Raw genomic sequence first — 14905 nt, forward strand, 5'->3', positions numbered from 1 at the left:
CCCCGCGTCATCCCCACGCGCCGTTGCGAGGCGACGCGGACGCGCCGGCCGCGACCTTAGGCCCCGCGAAGCGCGGTTCCCGGACGCCCCGGCCGGAAGGTGGGTAGTGCGGCGGCCCGCGCCCGCCTCTCCGGGCCGATTCACGGCCTCAGGCCGTCTGTGTGGCCCGGGGAGCCGGGGAGAGGCCGGTGGCACGGTCCGTCCTCCGCCCGCCCGGCTTCCTCCCTCGGAAACGAGCCGGCGTCGGGCCCGAGGCGTGGAGCCGTGGGGGGAGGGGGGAGGGACGGCATCTCTGGGCGGGAACGCGGAAGCCTCGGGCCGAAGTCCCAGCGGGCCCCGCTCCCCGGCCCTGCCGCTTGTTAGCTGGGTGACCTTGGGCGGGTCTCCTCCCGGAAGCCCCCCCCTCCCCGCCTCCCGAGCCCACGCTCTGCGGAGCGGGCAGCTCGCCGCATCTCCTTCAGGATCAGACGCGAGCCCTTCTCACCGGGGAGCCCCTGGGAATGGCTCCCGCTGCGGGCAGTCCTGCGCGCGCTGCCGCGCGGGCGCCTTCTTTGAAGAGGCCTTTGCTTTCCCGGGCCCTGGGCGCCCCCCCCATAGCAACGTCGCTTTTATTTATCCTCCGCGTTGTTCCTTTGGCCCCCAGTTCCTTCCTCAGCCACTTGACGTCGTTAATACTTAGCATGTTCTTGGTTTGTGTAGCGCCTGACGTAGGTGGTGGGTCTCTCTGGGGGGGGCGGGGGGCGTGTCTACGCCTGGTCCGTTGGGACATAAGTGGGGAACTCCCAGTAAGGAAGCCCGCCATCAGTAAGCAGCGTCTTGTCTAGGACTGACCCATAGAAGGTGCTCGGGCCGCCCGGGGCTAAGCGACTTGCCTAGAATCACGGCCTGTAGGGGTCCGGGTGCTGGAGTCACGTGGATCTCCAAGGCAGGACTCTTAACTCTTGTGCGTGCGTCCTAGACTCCTTTTGGATTCTGGGTGAATGCAGACACATACATCTATGCGTAGAATCATCTCTGCTGAGAGTAGCTAGAAAATGCTCATAGTGGAAGGGCATGATTGAGATAGTTGGGGATAAAGATGCTCTTTTTTTTTTTGCTTTTTCTGTATTCACATTCACAGATCTCGGGTTAAGAGTTCCTGTTCTAGGGCCTGCTTTCCTTATCTCTAAAGCCATGGATTTAGATGAGATGATCTCTAAGGCCATAAAATCTTTTATTTACTGGTGATCAAACAATGTAGAGTTTGTCAGCCCTTGTGAATGCCCTCCAGCAGTGCTTCCCAAACTACCTAACATGAGTATAGCTGAGATTTTGGGAGAGTCTGATACAAGGCACACTGCACAGCCTAATAGCCGTGATTGAAAGAGGTTGGGGGGTGGGGAAGAGAGGTTTGGGGTGGCATTTCGTTTTGTGGTTTTTTATTATTTTTTTTAAATGATTTAACTAAAAAAAATGTCTTGTTTTCTTAGGCAGCGGATTGTACCTTAACATCGATTAATATTTTGGTGCCTTGGATGTGATGAGACTCAGTTGATAATTGTGTGAAGAGGGCTTCCATCTCTGAAGCTGCGTTAGTCATACCAAGGGCCAAGAATGGCAGCTGTGGGAAAAGTGTTTTGGTAAGCACAGAACTCTGGCGTTATTGGGTATTAAACCAAGGATAAGTACTTACTTGTCCTGTAGAATTTTGTTTTTGCTAATTCAGAAATTTATCTATAATGACCTTTCAGTTTTATCAAATCACTGTTATAACAACCTTATAGCAATTGTGGCTCATGTTTAAATGATGCTTTAAAGTTTAAAGAAAAATATTTTCCTTATAATGCTCTAACGAGACATGAGAATCCTTATTTTACAGGGGAGGAAACTTTATCTCAAAGAAGTGAAGTGCCTTATTTATGGTCACAGCTTAAACCATGGAAGAATTAGGACTCAATCCAGAGCTTCTGACATCCAGTCCAGCATTCTTTACCTACTATGTTTCTTCCCTGTGTGCACATACCACTTTTCCCAACAAGTTTATTATTTCCAGAGCATTTACTCATACCCTAGGTAAATGCCCTTTTCTTTGTCTGAGTCCTAAATATGAGTTACAAAGGTCCCACTTCTGCCCTAAAGACTCTCTCACCTTTAAAAAATAGGTGCTTGCTCCCCTGAATTATATCTCTAGCTATTGCTAATTCATATTTTAAAGTGTTTTTTTTTTTTTTTTAACATGTTTTTATCTTGTCTCTTCTACCAGAAATTTAGGTCTTCAAAAGTAGGGACTATGACTTACTGTTTTATATTACCTGTAATATGAGGCACTCAGATATTTATTAGTTGAGTGGAAAAAAGAGTTGGGGAATCAGAAGCAGATGGAAGTTTCAAAAATATTTTAAGGATTTAAAAAGAATTTTTTTTCTCATCCCATAGATAGTTATTCATAGAGAGTCTTTGAAAATGCCAGGGGTTTGATATGAAGAAATCTGAGAGAGAAAATATGTTGAAAAGGTCTTTGGAAGCCTATGGAAGATGTCTCACTTAAGCCAGTTAGTCTTTTAAATCCTTATATTATCACTATTCTTAAGCTTTCCCTTTAAAGCCAAACAAATATAGGAATAATTCAACAATAAGAAAATAAGTTAACACTAAGACTTTTTTTTTTTTTTTTTACTGTTTCAGAATCTCTGTAATTTCAGGTGTGCTCCGACCTGCCCTTCATCTTGTTAGTATCTTTGGGGATTAATGCAGCTTACCTTTATCCTCCACCAAAATAGCTTTTGTTGAGGTCTGGTTTGTCCATATGCAAAGACTGTTATCCTTATTACCCATAAGTAACCCCTAGAAGAGTCAAAAACTAATCACTTTTCATAACTGAAAGTCATTTTTATTTTCTAACAGTGGGGTTAGTTAGTTCTATGTACTACAGTTTATCACACTGATTTTACATGTCTTCAGAATCGCATTTTGCTATCAATAAATGTTTAAAAGTTAATACTATCCACTGAGTAAAATAACACACCATAATTTGTTAAGTCATTCAGCATTTAAATCAACACCCCACAGAACTCAGTTCTATACTGTGTATTTGTGTTGTAGGGAATCTGTTATAAGCCCTGCACCAGGAACTTGCTCCTAAATGAGACATAATGGGATGAGCACTTTTCTCAGTCAGAAGATCTGTGTTCTGAGTTTATATCTTGAATTTCCCTGTCACCATAGTAGTTTTTATGAACACAATTTTTTGTTTGCTCATTTTTACAGCCCATTTCTTGACTGTGGGCTTTATATTCGAGTTAGGGGTTACCAGTTTGAGCTTCAGTCTTTTACGTCCTTCTGCTGCTTTCATAGCTAGGAGTTCTGGTCACTGTCCCCCTGGTCTGCACTCTGGTTCTTATCCAGATGAGCCTCTGCTCCCTTGTGACTACATCCTTTCCTCTGGAACTATAACCCAGAGCTGGGTAAGGGACCAAGGAGCTGCCAAGGAGGGTGCCTAGTTGCCCATTGCTAGCACAGGGGTTCCCTAGAATCGCTTTCTGACCTCTCATTGTCTACAGTGCATTGGACACTTCCATCTCCCCCATCATCCATAGACCCCTCTTTTTGCCTTATGCTTCCCTGGACTGGAATAATAACTGACTGACTTTTTCTTGGTTACCCACTCACCTCAGTCTGCTATCTTGACTCCTGCCTCTTTTTAAGGGAGATGGAAAATCAGAATTAAAAGCTTAGCTCTGTCAGTGACTTGCTGTATGACCTGTACAAATCACTTTACTGAATCTGTGTTTTCTGATCTGTAAAATAGGGTAATAAACCTGGTATCAGTTTCCTGACAAGGTTATTATAAGGAGGGAAATACTTAATAAACTTTTAAGTACTGTAAAAGGGGGTGGGGAAATATTTTTGTTACTTCAAGTTCCTGACCCATTGGTCAGGGTTAAACAGCATCGCCTATTAACATTGGTGGACAGATTTGCACAGTTTTGCCATCTATTTTGTTAATGTGAACGTTTGATGATTGCTTCCTTGCATCAATGATGCATCTGAACCTTTTTCTTCTGTAGTTTCCTACAGCAGAATTTAGCGAAGATCGGCTTTCCCACTTTACATCACCTGCATACATCCTCCATCCAGCTCAATTCCAACCGGGCCTCTCTCACACGAATGCACAGGAAGATGTATGCTCGGCTGTACCCGGTGATGTTGGTCAAGCAAGATGGATCTACCATTCGGATCAGATATAGGGAGCCTCGGCGGATCCTTACAGTAAGAACCTGAGCACAAATTGTTTCTGTATTAATCTGGAAAGAGCCTACTGCATGTAAAGCCCCGTTGGGGTTTGTGGGTGTTGAACTTGTCGCACCTACAGTAAAAGGCTGAGGCAGAGCTCTGAGCCCATGGCACTTTATGAATCGTTCCCTCTAATGGAGCGGACCTTCCTCATGATCTGAGGTGCCCCCTTCTCTTTTGTGTCGGCATCTAGTCATTCAAGAATGGCTGTACCAAATGCAGAGTAATTACATCGCTTGACCTAGGACACATAAGCTAAAATAATGTGTCAGCAGGGTCACGAGTTGGGTGAAACAAGGGATATCTCCTCAAAGGGTGGACGGGCTTCTACTTAGGTTGGGCAGGAGGAGATAGACAGGTTGCCATAGTCCGTGACCTAGGTGGTCATGGTCACCCGCTCCTGTTGGACAGGAGAGAATGGCCCAGAGGTGCCAGAATATATTGGAGCTCTTTTTGTGCAGTCACCTCTGCCTTGCTGGGCTTGGGCACCGACAAGCAAGAACAAGGGTAGAGGGCCTCTGGTTAACTTTCTGTGATTAAGCAACCTAGAATCTGCAGCTCTAGCTCTGGGACCTTGGAGTCCCTGGCCCTCTGAGTTCTGCCCAGTTGTAATTAGACTGCAGTGGGGCAGGGTCTTCTCACAGACTTGAGGCAGAGAAAAAAGAAGCCTTGGACACTGCCTTCCAGGAGCTCAGATTGTATCAAAGGATGCTTCATGTACAGAGAAATATGTCTGGGAATCAGAAAAGGAGGGAGAGGGTGCTGACCGAGAAGTCAGGACAGGCTTCCTGTCCAAGGCCTCTGACCAGATCAGGTGCTGAGCAGAGGAGCTTGTATTTCATCCTGGAAGAAACAGGAAATCCACAAAGAATCTTGGGGAGGGGAATGACCTGGTCAGCCTTGTGCTTTGGGAATATTGTTTGGCCATCAAATGCAGGATAGATTACCATGAGGAGAAACTAGAAATGCATTTGACCTCCAGTCAGGAGGTGGTTATGTCCTTCCTGTCTAGAAATAATAAGATCCTGAACAAGGATAATAGTCATGAATGGAGGGAAAGGAATAGCTGTGAGAGGAAATATGGAAGAGAGTGAATCGATGAAACTTGGCCGCTGGTCAAAGATGGGAGGAAGGAAGATAGAAGTGAGATTTTCTGAAGGGTCTGTGCCCTCAGAAACAGCAACAGGTTTGATGGGGGAATGTTTAAAGTGTTTGGGGTTTGTTGAGTTGGAGAAGTGTCCCAAGCATTCAGAAGAAGAGCATGGGTTCCTTTGCTGGAAGGAACCTTTGGCCATCTTATCCAGCCTTCTCATTTTATAGATGAGGAAACAAGCCCAGAGAGATGAAAAGATGTGGCTATGGTCACATAAACAGAAAGCATCAGAGGCAGAATTTGAACCAAGGTCATGGTCTGATGTCTGATAGGCAATTAGTGATATTAGAGTTCAGTACGAAAGGGCATTTATCCAGATAGAGATAGTCATTTATGAGATCTCTGAGATAATCATACAAGAAAACTTCAGAGGACTTTAACCCCACAGTTAAGAGCAGCACGTGGATGACCCAGCAGTGGAGACTAAGATGGCAAATAGAACAAAGGAAAACTCGGGGAGCCAAATGTATCCAACAAGAAGGAGGGGCCTCCAGGGTCTATGGGACAGAGAAATCAAAAAATATGTGGTTTGAGCATTGGAAACCCAGAGAGAACAGTTTCAGTTAAGTGTTAGGGTCTCAAGTCAAATTACAAGGGATTGATAAAAGGAAATTTCAGAAAGTTGGAGTGTAGCTAACTTATTTCTAGGTGCTTGGCAGTGAGATGCGAGGCAGAGGGGCGAGTGTGCTTTCTGATGAGACATCTCAATGAAAACTTGGGAGATTTATGTTAAATTAGAACACTGCACGAAGCTGGGAAGGATAGCTGATATGTTTGATGACATTGAAGATCCAAAAATCATCCCATAAATTGAATATTTATTAAGTGCCTGCTTTGTGTTAAGGGTACTAAGACCAAAGTTCAGCAATGCTTTATGGCCTATATCAGTAACCTCAAAGGAAACAAAAAAGAAATTTAACAGTGACGAGTATGGCATTCTCTATTGAGGCTCAAAAATAAATTCATAAATTCAAGATGAGGAAGATGGGAGTTCTTATGGGAGAGACCTGGGGTGTTAGGGCATGGCAGGCTGGGTTTTTTGAGGCCATCCTGAGCCCCCGGAGAGAGACTGGGCAGCCGCCATCCTGCCGCACTGCCCCGATTATGTGACAAGAAGCGCTCTTCTCAGCTGGGGGCGCCATGTTTTGGAAAGAGTCAGGCAAGGGGGGTGAAGGTGGGAGGTCTGGAGTGCACTCGTTCTGAGCACTGGTGAAAGCATAGGCGGTGTCTGGAGCATGGTGGCTGTCTCTGTCTGCAGGAATCTAGAGGGCTGGTGTGTAGAGGAGGGGCCCCAGAAGGCCAGACTGGAGGTGGTGGGCAGCAGGGCAAGAGGCAGAAGTGGGATTCCTGCAAAGAAAGACTTCCAAGGAGGGAGCATCCAGAATCTAATGGGCTTCCTGACGGACACTGGTAGGAGTTTTCTGGAAGGGATTCTTGTTCAGATTTAGGTCAGCCTGGAGCAGAGGTGTGGAACATGTGGCCCTTAACATTCCTGAGTATGGCCCATCCAGATTAAAATATGTTTTATTTTTCTAAATACATGCAAAGATAGTTTTGAACATTTACTTTGACAAAATCTTGTGTTCCTCTCTGCATTCCTCCTCCCTTCCCAAAACAGCAAGCAATCCAATGTAGGTTAAATATGTGCAGTTCTTATAAACATATCCATATTCATCATGCTGTGCAAGAAAAATCTGATCAAAAGGAGAAAAAACACAAGAAAGGGAAAAAAAAAACAACCAAGCAAACAAACAACAAAAAGGGGAAAATACTATGTTGTCATCCACATTCAGTCTCCATGGTTTTCTCTCTGCATGTGGATGACACTCTCCATCATAAGAACTGAGAAATGTTTAACAAATAAATAAAAATATGGTAGCCAGGTGGTGCAGGGGATAGAGTACTGGGCCTGGAATCTTCCTTAGTTCAAATGTAGCTTCAGACACTTAACATCTGTGTGACCTGGACAAGTATACTTAATCCAGTTTGCCTGACTTTCCTTATCTATAAAATGACCTGGAGAAGGAACTGGCAAACCACTCTAGTTTTTTCTAAATCCTGCCTGCTTTCGGGGATCCTTATGGACAGTTTAGTGGCCTCTGATTCTATTTGAATTGAACACTATCAGCCTATAGCACCTCTGAGATCCCTTCCAACTCAAGACAGTCTCTGATTCTGCAGCTATTTTGAATTCTAACTGATTTTCCTGTCTACATTCTTTTCCCACATTGGACCATCCTTAACACTTCTGCCAGATTAATTTTCCACTTAAATAGATCTGTTTATGTTTCTCTTTTGTTCAGAGCCCTTTACTGATTCCCTGTTTTTTGAATATAGTTCAAATTCAGCCTTGTGTTTAGGATCCTCCATAATTTTGTAGCAGCAGACTTTTCTTATTTATCTCATCCGGCTTGTGCTACATACTCAGTGGTCTGGCTAGATTCTACTGCTAGTCATCCCCTTTTATCAGTATCTTTTGTTTTATACTGCCCATATTTCCTTTTTAAAATAAAGTTCATTTTAAGTGAACAGTAATCCATTTTCTCTTTTGTAAGTATTATTTTGTAATTTTATTGCACTCACCTCACTCTGCATTAGCTTATGCAGATCTTCCTAGGTTTCAGTGAATTCTCCATTTTATCAATTCTTATGACATAATGATAGTTCTTTATATTCATATACCATAATTTGTTCAATCATTCACCTGCCAATAATAGTCAAAGGATAGGACCAGGCAGTTTTCAAAGGAAGAAATCTAAGCAATAACAGCCATATGAAAAAAATGCTCCAAATCACTAATAAAGAAATGCCCATTGAAGCAGCTCTGATATTCTACTTCACACCCAAGAGCCATATGGCTAGAGTTGACAAAAATGGAAAATGACAAATGTTGTAGGGGCAGAAAGTTGGCACACAAATGCACTGTTGGCGGAGCCGTGAGCTGGCATGGCCAGTCTGGAAAGCATTGGGAAGCAGTCAGTAAAATATGCATGCCCTTTGACTTAGCAATACCATATTTGGGCCCATACCTCAAAGAGTTTTTGTTTTGTTTTGAAGAAAGAAAAAGGACCCAAAGACAAAAAACTTTGTAGCAGCTTTTTTGGGTTTTTCTAAAGAACTAGAACCTAAGGAGATGCCCTTTAATGGCCATATTCTCACAATTTGTCATACTTTCCTGTCTCTACAACTTTATCCTACCATGCCCTATGTCTAGATGCCCCTTCCTCATGCCTAATAAATCCCAGGCTATCCTGTAAAGATCATGTGCAGCTTCCTTTATTAGGCTGTATCTTCCCCATTGGTAATTCTTTGATGAAATTCCTCTTATACATTTATTGTACAGTGTTTTATATTAGACATAAGTTTGTGTGTGTCAGACCCCTTACTAGACTACAAATTCCATGAAGATAGAAACTATGGCGTATTTATAATAGGATTATCGATTTAGAGCCAGAAAGGGTCTCAAGATCATCTAATTCAACTCCTCATTTTACAGATGAGGAAAAGGCAGGCCAGAGAGAGTAAGCCACTTATCTAAGATAACACGGGCTATTTTTGTATCCCCACTCCCCATATTACCTAGATAGATACTGTACACAATGTGGACTCTTAATGGGTGCTAAATGAATAAAACGATATTCCTATGGATGTATAAATTCTAATGTGGGTGTTATATAAAAAAAGTTTATAGTGACTTCATGGGAAGAGGCTCAATACTACTTCGTAACAAAATGCTTTTCTTAATGACAGTGCTTGATATATGCAAGCATGACATACAGCACTGATCTCAGATAGGGTCATCTAAGGCCTCCCTTTTATTAACTCCCACTAATAAGTGCTGCTAATGACAAGCTTATGGGCTCAGACTAAAGAGCTAATGTAGATTAATTCCTGCAATGTAGAACTGTGACTGCTGGAAGATCTTTTATTTAATTCACAAATTAATGTCTAATCAAAGAGGTTTCTGAAATTTCAAATAGGAGGTTTTGCCACTTCGAGAATTCAGCTGTCATCTCTCCTATATTTTGGTATTATGTATGGAGAAGATCCAAAGGAAAAAAAAAAGTTAAATGGTAAATAAATTTTATGAGAAAAAGCTAAGTAATACGATACTTATAAAGCCTTAATAAGAAATTGCTAAACAGAGGGCTTAATTACATTTCCCTTCAAGAATAAAATTGTCAAGGAGATGCTATAAGACCATTTGTTGAGGTGATCTGAAGAGTCCAGATGGCCTTCAATGTCCCTTCCACCTCTAGGATTCTGAGTTTTCAGGATTTCACATTGAATGATTATACCTTTGCTTTTTCTCTCTGCTTTCAGATGCCAGTAGATATTGACACACTTTCTCCAGAAGAAAGAAAAATGAGACTACGAAAACGGAGTTCCAAGTATATTGAAGTGGATAAAAAAGAGGCAGAATTTGGAGATGACTTCAATGTGGAACAATACGCAAAATTTTGGAAGAAAACCTGAATTTGTGTTGATTAGATTGTATGAAGGGTAAATGCACTTAATACACCCAAATATATTATTTTTAAAAATTAAAAACTACTGAGCCTTATAATAATGTACTTATTTATCTTTTACATGGATGGTTTCTTCCTCTACTGCTTCTTTCTGATTCAAACTCTTGTCATTGACCTGATGGGCAACTGCTGTGTGCATAGCAGTGAGAAATGAAGGTGTAGATAGTATGTGGTCCCTACCTTGAAGAAATTTACAGAGGCAAAGATGAACCTGGTTTCTTTTTAGGAATTGACACTTTCATAGGAGAGATAGGATGTACAAATAATAACAATTTACATATATGCATTCTACTCGGTCATACATTTGTTCATGTTTCTGTGGATTCTTACAACTGTGTGAGAATTCTCCAAATAAGCTTATAGACTTGGGGAGGCAGAGTAAATCAAACCCATCTCATGTGTGCAGTGTTCTTTCCTTCCATGACTCTGATGTATACAAATGGCCACCAGGAAGGTGTGTTGGAGGGGAAGGTTGTTTTTTACAGAAGGGATCAGGGAAGACTATGAGAGAGGCCATTTGAGCCAGACCTGGAAAGATGGGGAATGTTGGGACCAGTTGAGATAGGGCTGAAAAGGTAGCATGAAGCCAGTTGGAGGCTGAGCACCAAGCTATACAAAGTTTAGGAATTTGATCAAGGGCATGAAGCCCTTGTAGGTTTCTAATAGGAGAGTGACCTCATATCAAGATTACTCTGGAAGCAAGGAATAGTGAATAGAGTGCCTGCCTAGCAGTCAGGAAGACCCGGATTTGGGGTCATGATGGATATCCTGTTTGTGATTGTCAATCACTTAACCTCAGTTTCCCAAGCAATTCTCTCAGACTAGAAATCACAGAGAAGATGGAGAGTTTTCTTTCCCCTCCTGACTATGTTTTGGACTTTGCAGAATTCCATGCCATGTCTGTTTCATTCTCACCCCAGAACATCCCTTTGTCATAGCAGCCCGCCTGTTCCATTGGTGGATGTGTCCTGGAGCTTCCATTTTGGGAGTGCCCCAGATGGGCCAACCTATATAACCCTCCCAGCTATAACATCGCCTAAGAGGTATCTTCTCTCTTCTTCCACTCCCTTTTCTGCTGTTTTATATATTAGCCTTCCTTATTAGAATACAAGCTCTTTTAAGGCAGGGATTATTATTATTTTTTGCTTGTATTTGTATTTCCCAGCCCTTTGCACAGTGTCTGTCACAATTGTTGTTCAGTAATTTTCAGTCATGACTAACTCTTCATGCTCCCATTTGAGGTTTTCTGGGCAGAGATACTAGAGTGTTGGCCATTTCCTTCTCCAGTTCATTTTATAGGTAAGGAAACTGAGGCAAACAGAGTAAAGTGACTTGCGCAGTTAATAAGTGTGGCTAGATTTGATCTTAGGAAGAGGAGTCCTCCTGACTTCGTAATGATATCGTAATGATAATAGTGGTGACACTGAAGGAATGAAACGCATGTTAAGCACTCACTATGTTCCAAGCTAATGCTGGGATTGCAAACCAAAGACAGCCCTTACCTTCAAAGAGCTTTAATTCACAGAATCTCAGAATTTGGGAGTTGAAAGGGACTAAAGTGACCATCTAGTCTAACCTATGTGTGAAATGAATATTCTAAGAGGAGACAGTACAGAGAGGAGACAAGTTGGGTTCTAGAAAATTGTAAAGATATTGAATGGAACAGTAGGACAGTCAGTTCACATGCCCTTTCTAGAGGCAATGGAATCGTCAGAGCAAGAAGAGGCAGGGGTTCTCTCCCAGGCATGGTGTTTGGCCGGGGGGGGGGGGGGGGGGGGGGGGGGGGGGGGGGGGGGGGGGGGGGGGGGAGCCTGACTTAGAGGATGGTGCAGCAAAACAGACAGTAGCTAATATGAAAGTGAGGGTGCACAGACCCAGAGTATAGAGCTAAGTGGGATAGAGAGAAGAGAAAAGAACCCTGAGTTTTACATTTAAAATGGGCAATTGTGGATGGAGGAATGGAGCTCAGGGGAAAGAGTAAAGCTATATATCTAATTGTGTGAATCACTCGCATAGAGATTATAATGAAAACAGTGGGAAATAAGACCAAGAACGAGAGGATAGAGGGAATAAAGGGCCTAAGACAAAGCTTTGGGATAGACCTAGTTAGAGACTCAACATGGATGATGAGCATCTGGGGAGAGTGGTCAAGGTGGAAAGAAGACAGTCCAGAAAGACAAGCCTATAGGAGGAAAATATGTCCAATCATGCCAAATGCTACTGAGAGAGCCGAAGGATGAATCCTAAAAAAGGCTACCATACTGGGCAACAAATAGGGAGATCATCTGTAAACTTGGAGAGTACAATTTCAATTGATTAGATCCGAAGCCAGGTTACAAGATTTGGGTTGAGGATAATCGAGGGGGAAATGTAGGCAAGGAATTTGGTTTAGAAAGGGAGAATTGACGGCTCGGAGGTTATGGTAAAGGCTTATGGGATGAGAGGGGTGTGTTTGAAGGCTTAAGTAGGGAAGGAATGAGTAGGTAAGGAAAGATTAGATTCTAAAGATTAGAAAGGAAAAATAAAGCAGGCTACAATATGCTGGAAGAGGTGTGAGGGGAGAGGATCACATAGAGACCTTTTTAAGGAGAAATGTCATCTTATTAGAGATTAGATGAAAGGCTGAGAGAATATGGGATAATCTCCAGGAGTGTTGAGATAAGGGCTAAAAAGAGCAAATGGTATAAATTTTCTCAGAAAAGTTAGAAGTTTGGGATAACTTGGAATTTAAAGAAAAGCCAGGGAAGTCAGTAGGTAGAGTGGAGGGGAAAAAACATGGAGGCCAGTCCACCAGAGAGAATGTCTGGAATTGGGACAGTGCATAGAACACCAATCTTGGAGTCAGGAGAACCTGAGTTCAAATCCAGTCAACTGCTTGACCTGCACTAGCTGTGTGACCTCTGACAAGTCAATTAACCCTGATTGCCTTGAGCAACACACCCAAAAGATGTAAAAGAGAATGCCTGGAGCTAACAGATGGAGGGTCACAAAACTGAAGAGTACGAGGGGGAGAGGAAGGTGTAAGAAGATTGGAAAGTTGGAGGGGACTAGGAATGCCAAGCAAAGAGAAGGGGCTTGACAGGGTCAGAACAGTTCTTTAGAAAATTCACTAAGGAGAGCCAAAAAGAGAGTATCAAGTAGGGAGGGTGACCAACTGTCAGAGGCTACTGAGAGGGAGGAGAATGAGGACAAGAAACCAGGGATTAAGTGGTAACTTCGGAAGGGGATTCATCACTCAATGAAACCTCCCCATTCCCAGCGGCCACATCCACATACCATCTAGCCCATCCCTGAGGTGCTGGTCATTGGGCTTTTTTTTTTTTTTTTTTTTAATTACTTTTGGTTTACCCTACTCACTGGCTCTTTAATATCTTGAAATACCTTCTCATGGTGGAGCCTCAGCTTGGGCATTCCTAAAATCTACCTCCTTCACACCCATTCATGTGGTGCCGGACAGGCCTGGAGGAAGTCATGCAACTGAGCTTCTTGGGTATACTATAATTGTTTTTATTGTTTCATTCGTTTTTCAGTCATGGCTGTCTCTTGTGACCCCATCTGGGCTTTTCTTAGCAAAAATCCTGAAGCAATTGGTTGTTTCTTTCTCCAGCTCAATTTACAGATGAGGAAAGTGGGAGAAGGGACTTGCCCAGAGTCATACAGCTAGCAAGTGTCTGAGGTCAGATTTGAACTCAGGAGGAGGAGTGGACTCAAAGGACCACATAGAAGGGAATTCTCCTAAGGTTGTCCACTCCAGTTTCTTTGCACAAGAACTGAAACTGCCCTTTCCAAAATTACTGATGATCTTTTCATTGACAAATTTAGTTCTCTCCTCCATTTCTCACATTTAAAAAATCTCTCTTTAGCTTTTATCTCTATGAACCACTCTTTGAAACACACACTCTCCTCTTAATTTTTAATTATTCTGTCTTGGCTTTGCCCCTACCTGTCTAATCACTCCTTTGGTCTGTCCCATACATCTTAGAGGTGTACCCCAGTCTTCCTGAGAATTCACTCTACATTCTCTCCCTGTAATATCCTTAGCCCCAATAGGTTAAACTATGGACGTGAGTCCATGCATGAGTTCCAGAGAGATTATATCCAGCCCTTGGACCTTTTCTCCACTGCATCACTACCTACCTATTGGGCATCTCCAGTTGGATGTCGGTCAGAATTCACAGATTTAACAAATAGTGGCCCATACAGATGATGATCATCTTCCCCTCTCCATCCTCTGCTATTTCTGTGTAGGGCACCATCCTTCCAGTTGCAAACAAGGATCAGTTCCCTGACTTTTGACTCTCTCACTCCACATACCTAATCAGCCGTCAAATCTTCTTTCTACTTCTAAAGCATCTTTTGCCTCTTGCCCTTTCTCTCTGATCTCCTATTTGATCTCAAGGTAATAGGAAACTACTGGAATTTAACAAGCTACACAGTCAGACTTGTGCTTTAGGAAGATCATTTTGGCAGTCAAAGTGATCCTTACACTGATTATCATTCATCCCTGAAATGCACTCATCTTCTAGAAACCCAGCTTAGCTTGAGTCACCTTCTACATGAAGCCTTTCCTGGTCCTGCTGGTAACTTCTCTTCAAAATCGTCTTCTATTTGTAAAAACCTATATACAAATATGTCTCCTCTGGCTAGACTATTTGTCTCATAAGCACGTATCCAAAGTACCTAACACAGTGTCTGGTACATTCAATAAGTACAATTGTTGATTGAGGAACAATGAAGAATTGAAGATGTAAACCCGGGTTACTGGAAAAACGCCACTATTCTCAGTGCAAATAAGGCATTTGAATAGAGGGGTGGATTCGGCCTTGGGTAGGTTGTGTTGCAGCTGTCCCTGGGATAACCACATAGACACATCTAATAGACAACCTTGAGTTTGGAGCTCAGGATGCAGGGGGTGAGACCTCCAGATGTGATCGAACCCCTGGGAAACTGT

At 43.0% G+C, this 14905-nt stretch overlaps 1 protein-coding gene across 5 annotated transcripts; it reads left to right on the top strand.

The window, feature by feature from the left end:
• Positions 1 to 11: 11 nt before the first annotated feature.
• Positions 12 to 9989, top strand: MRPL55 (mitochondrial ribosomal protein L55). 5 transcript variants are annotated; one of them, XM_031960300.1, is made up of 4 exons: positions 12 to 99; positions 1470 to 1619; positions 4047 to 4248; positions 9749 to 9989. In XM_031960300.1, exons 2-4 carry the CDS (start codon positions 1594 to 1596, stop codon positions 9899 to 9901), a joined length of 381 nt encoding a protein of 126 aa, XP_031816160.1. In that variant the 5' UTR covers positions 12 to 99; positions 1470 to 1593; the 3' UTR covers positions 9902 to 9989. The 5 variants fall into 5 exon arrangements, with proteins under 5 accessions (XP_031816160.1, XP_031816165.1, XP_031816170.1 ...); XM_031960305.1 differs by lacking the exon at positions 12 to 99 and adding an exon at positions 557 to 689; XM_031960310.1 differs by lacking the exon at positions 12 to 99 and adding an exon at positions 686 to 707.
• The last annotated feature ends 4916 nt before the right edge of the window (positions 9990 to 14905 follow it).

This window comes from Sarcophilus harrisii, chromosome 1 (assembly GCF_902635505.1).
Source record: "Sarcophilus harrisii chromosome 1, mSarHar1.11, whole genome shotgun sequence".
Classification (NCBI taxonomy): domain Eukaryota; kingdom Metazoa; phylum Chordata; class Mammalia; order Dasyuromorphia; family Dasyuridae; genus Sarcophilus; species Sarcophilus harrisii.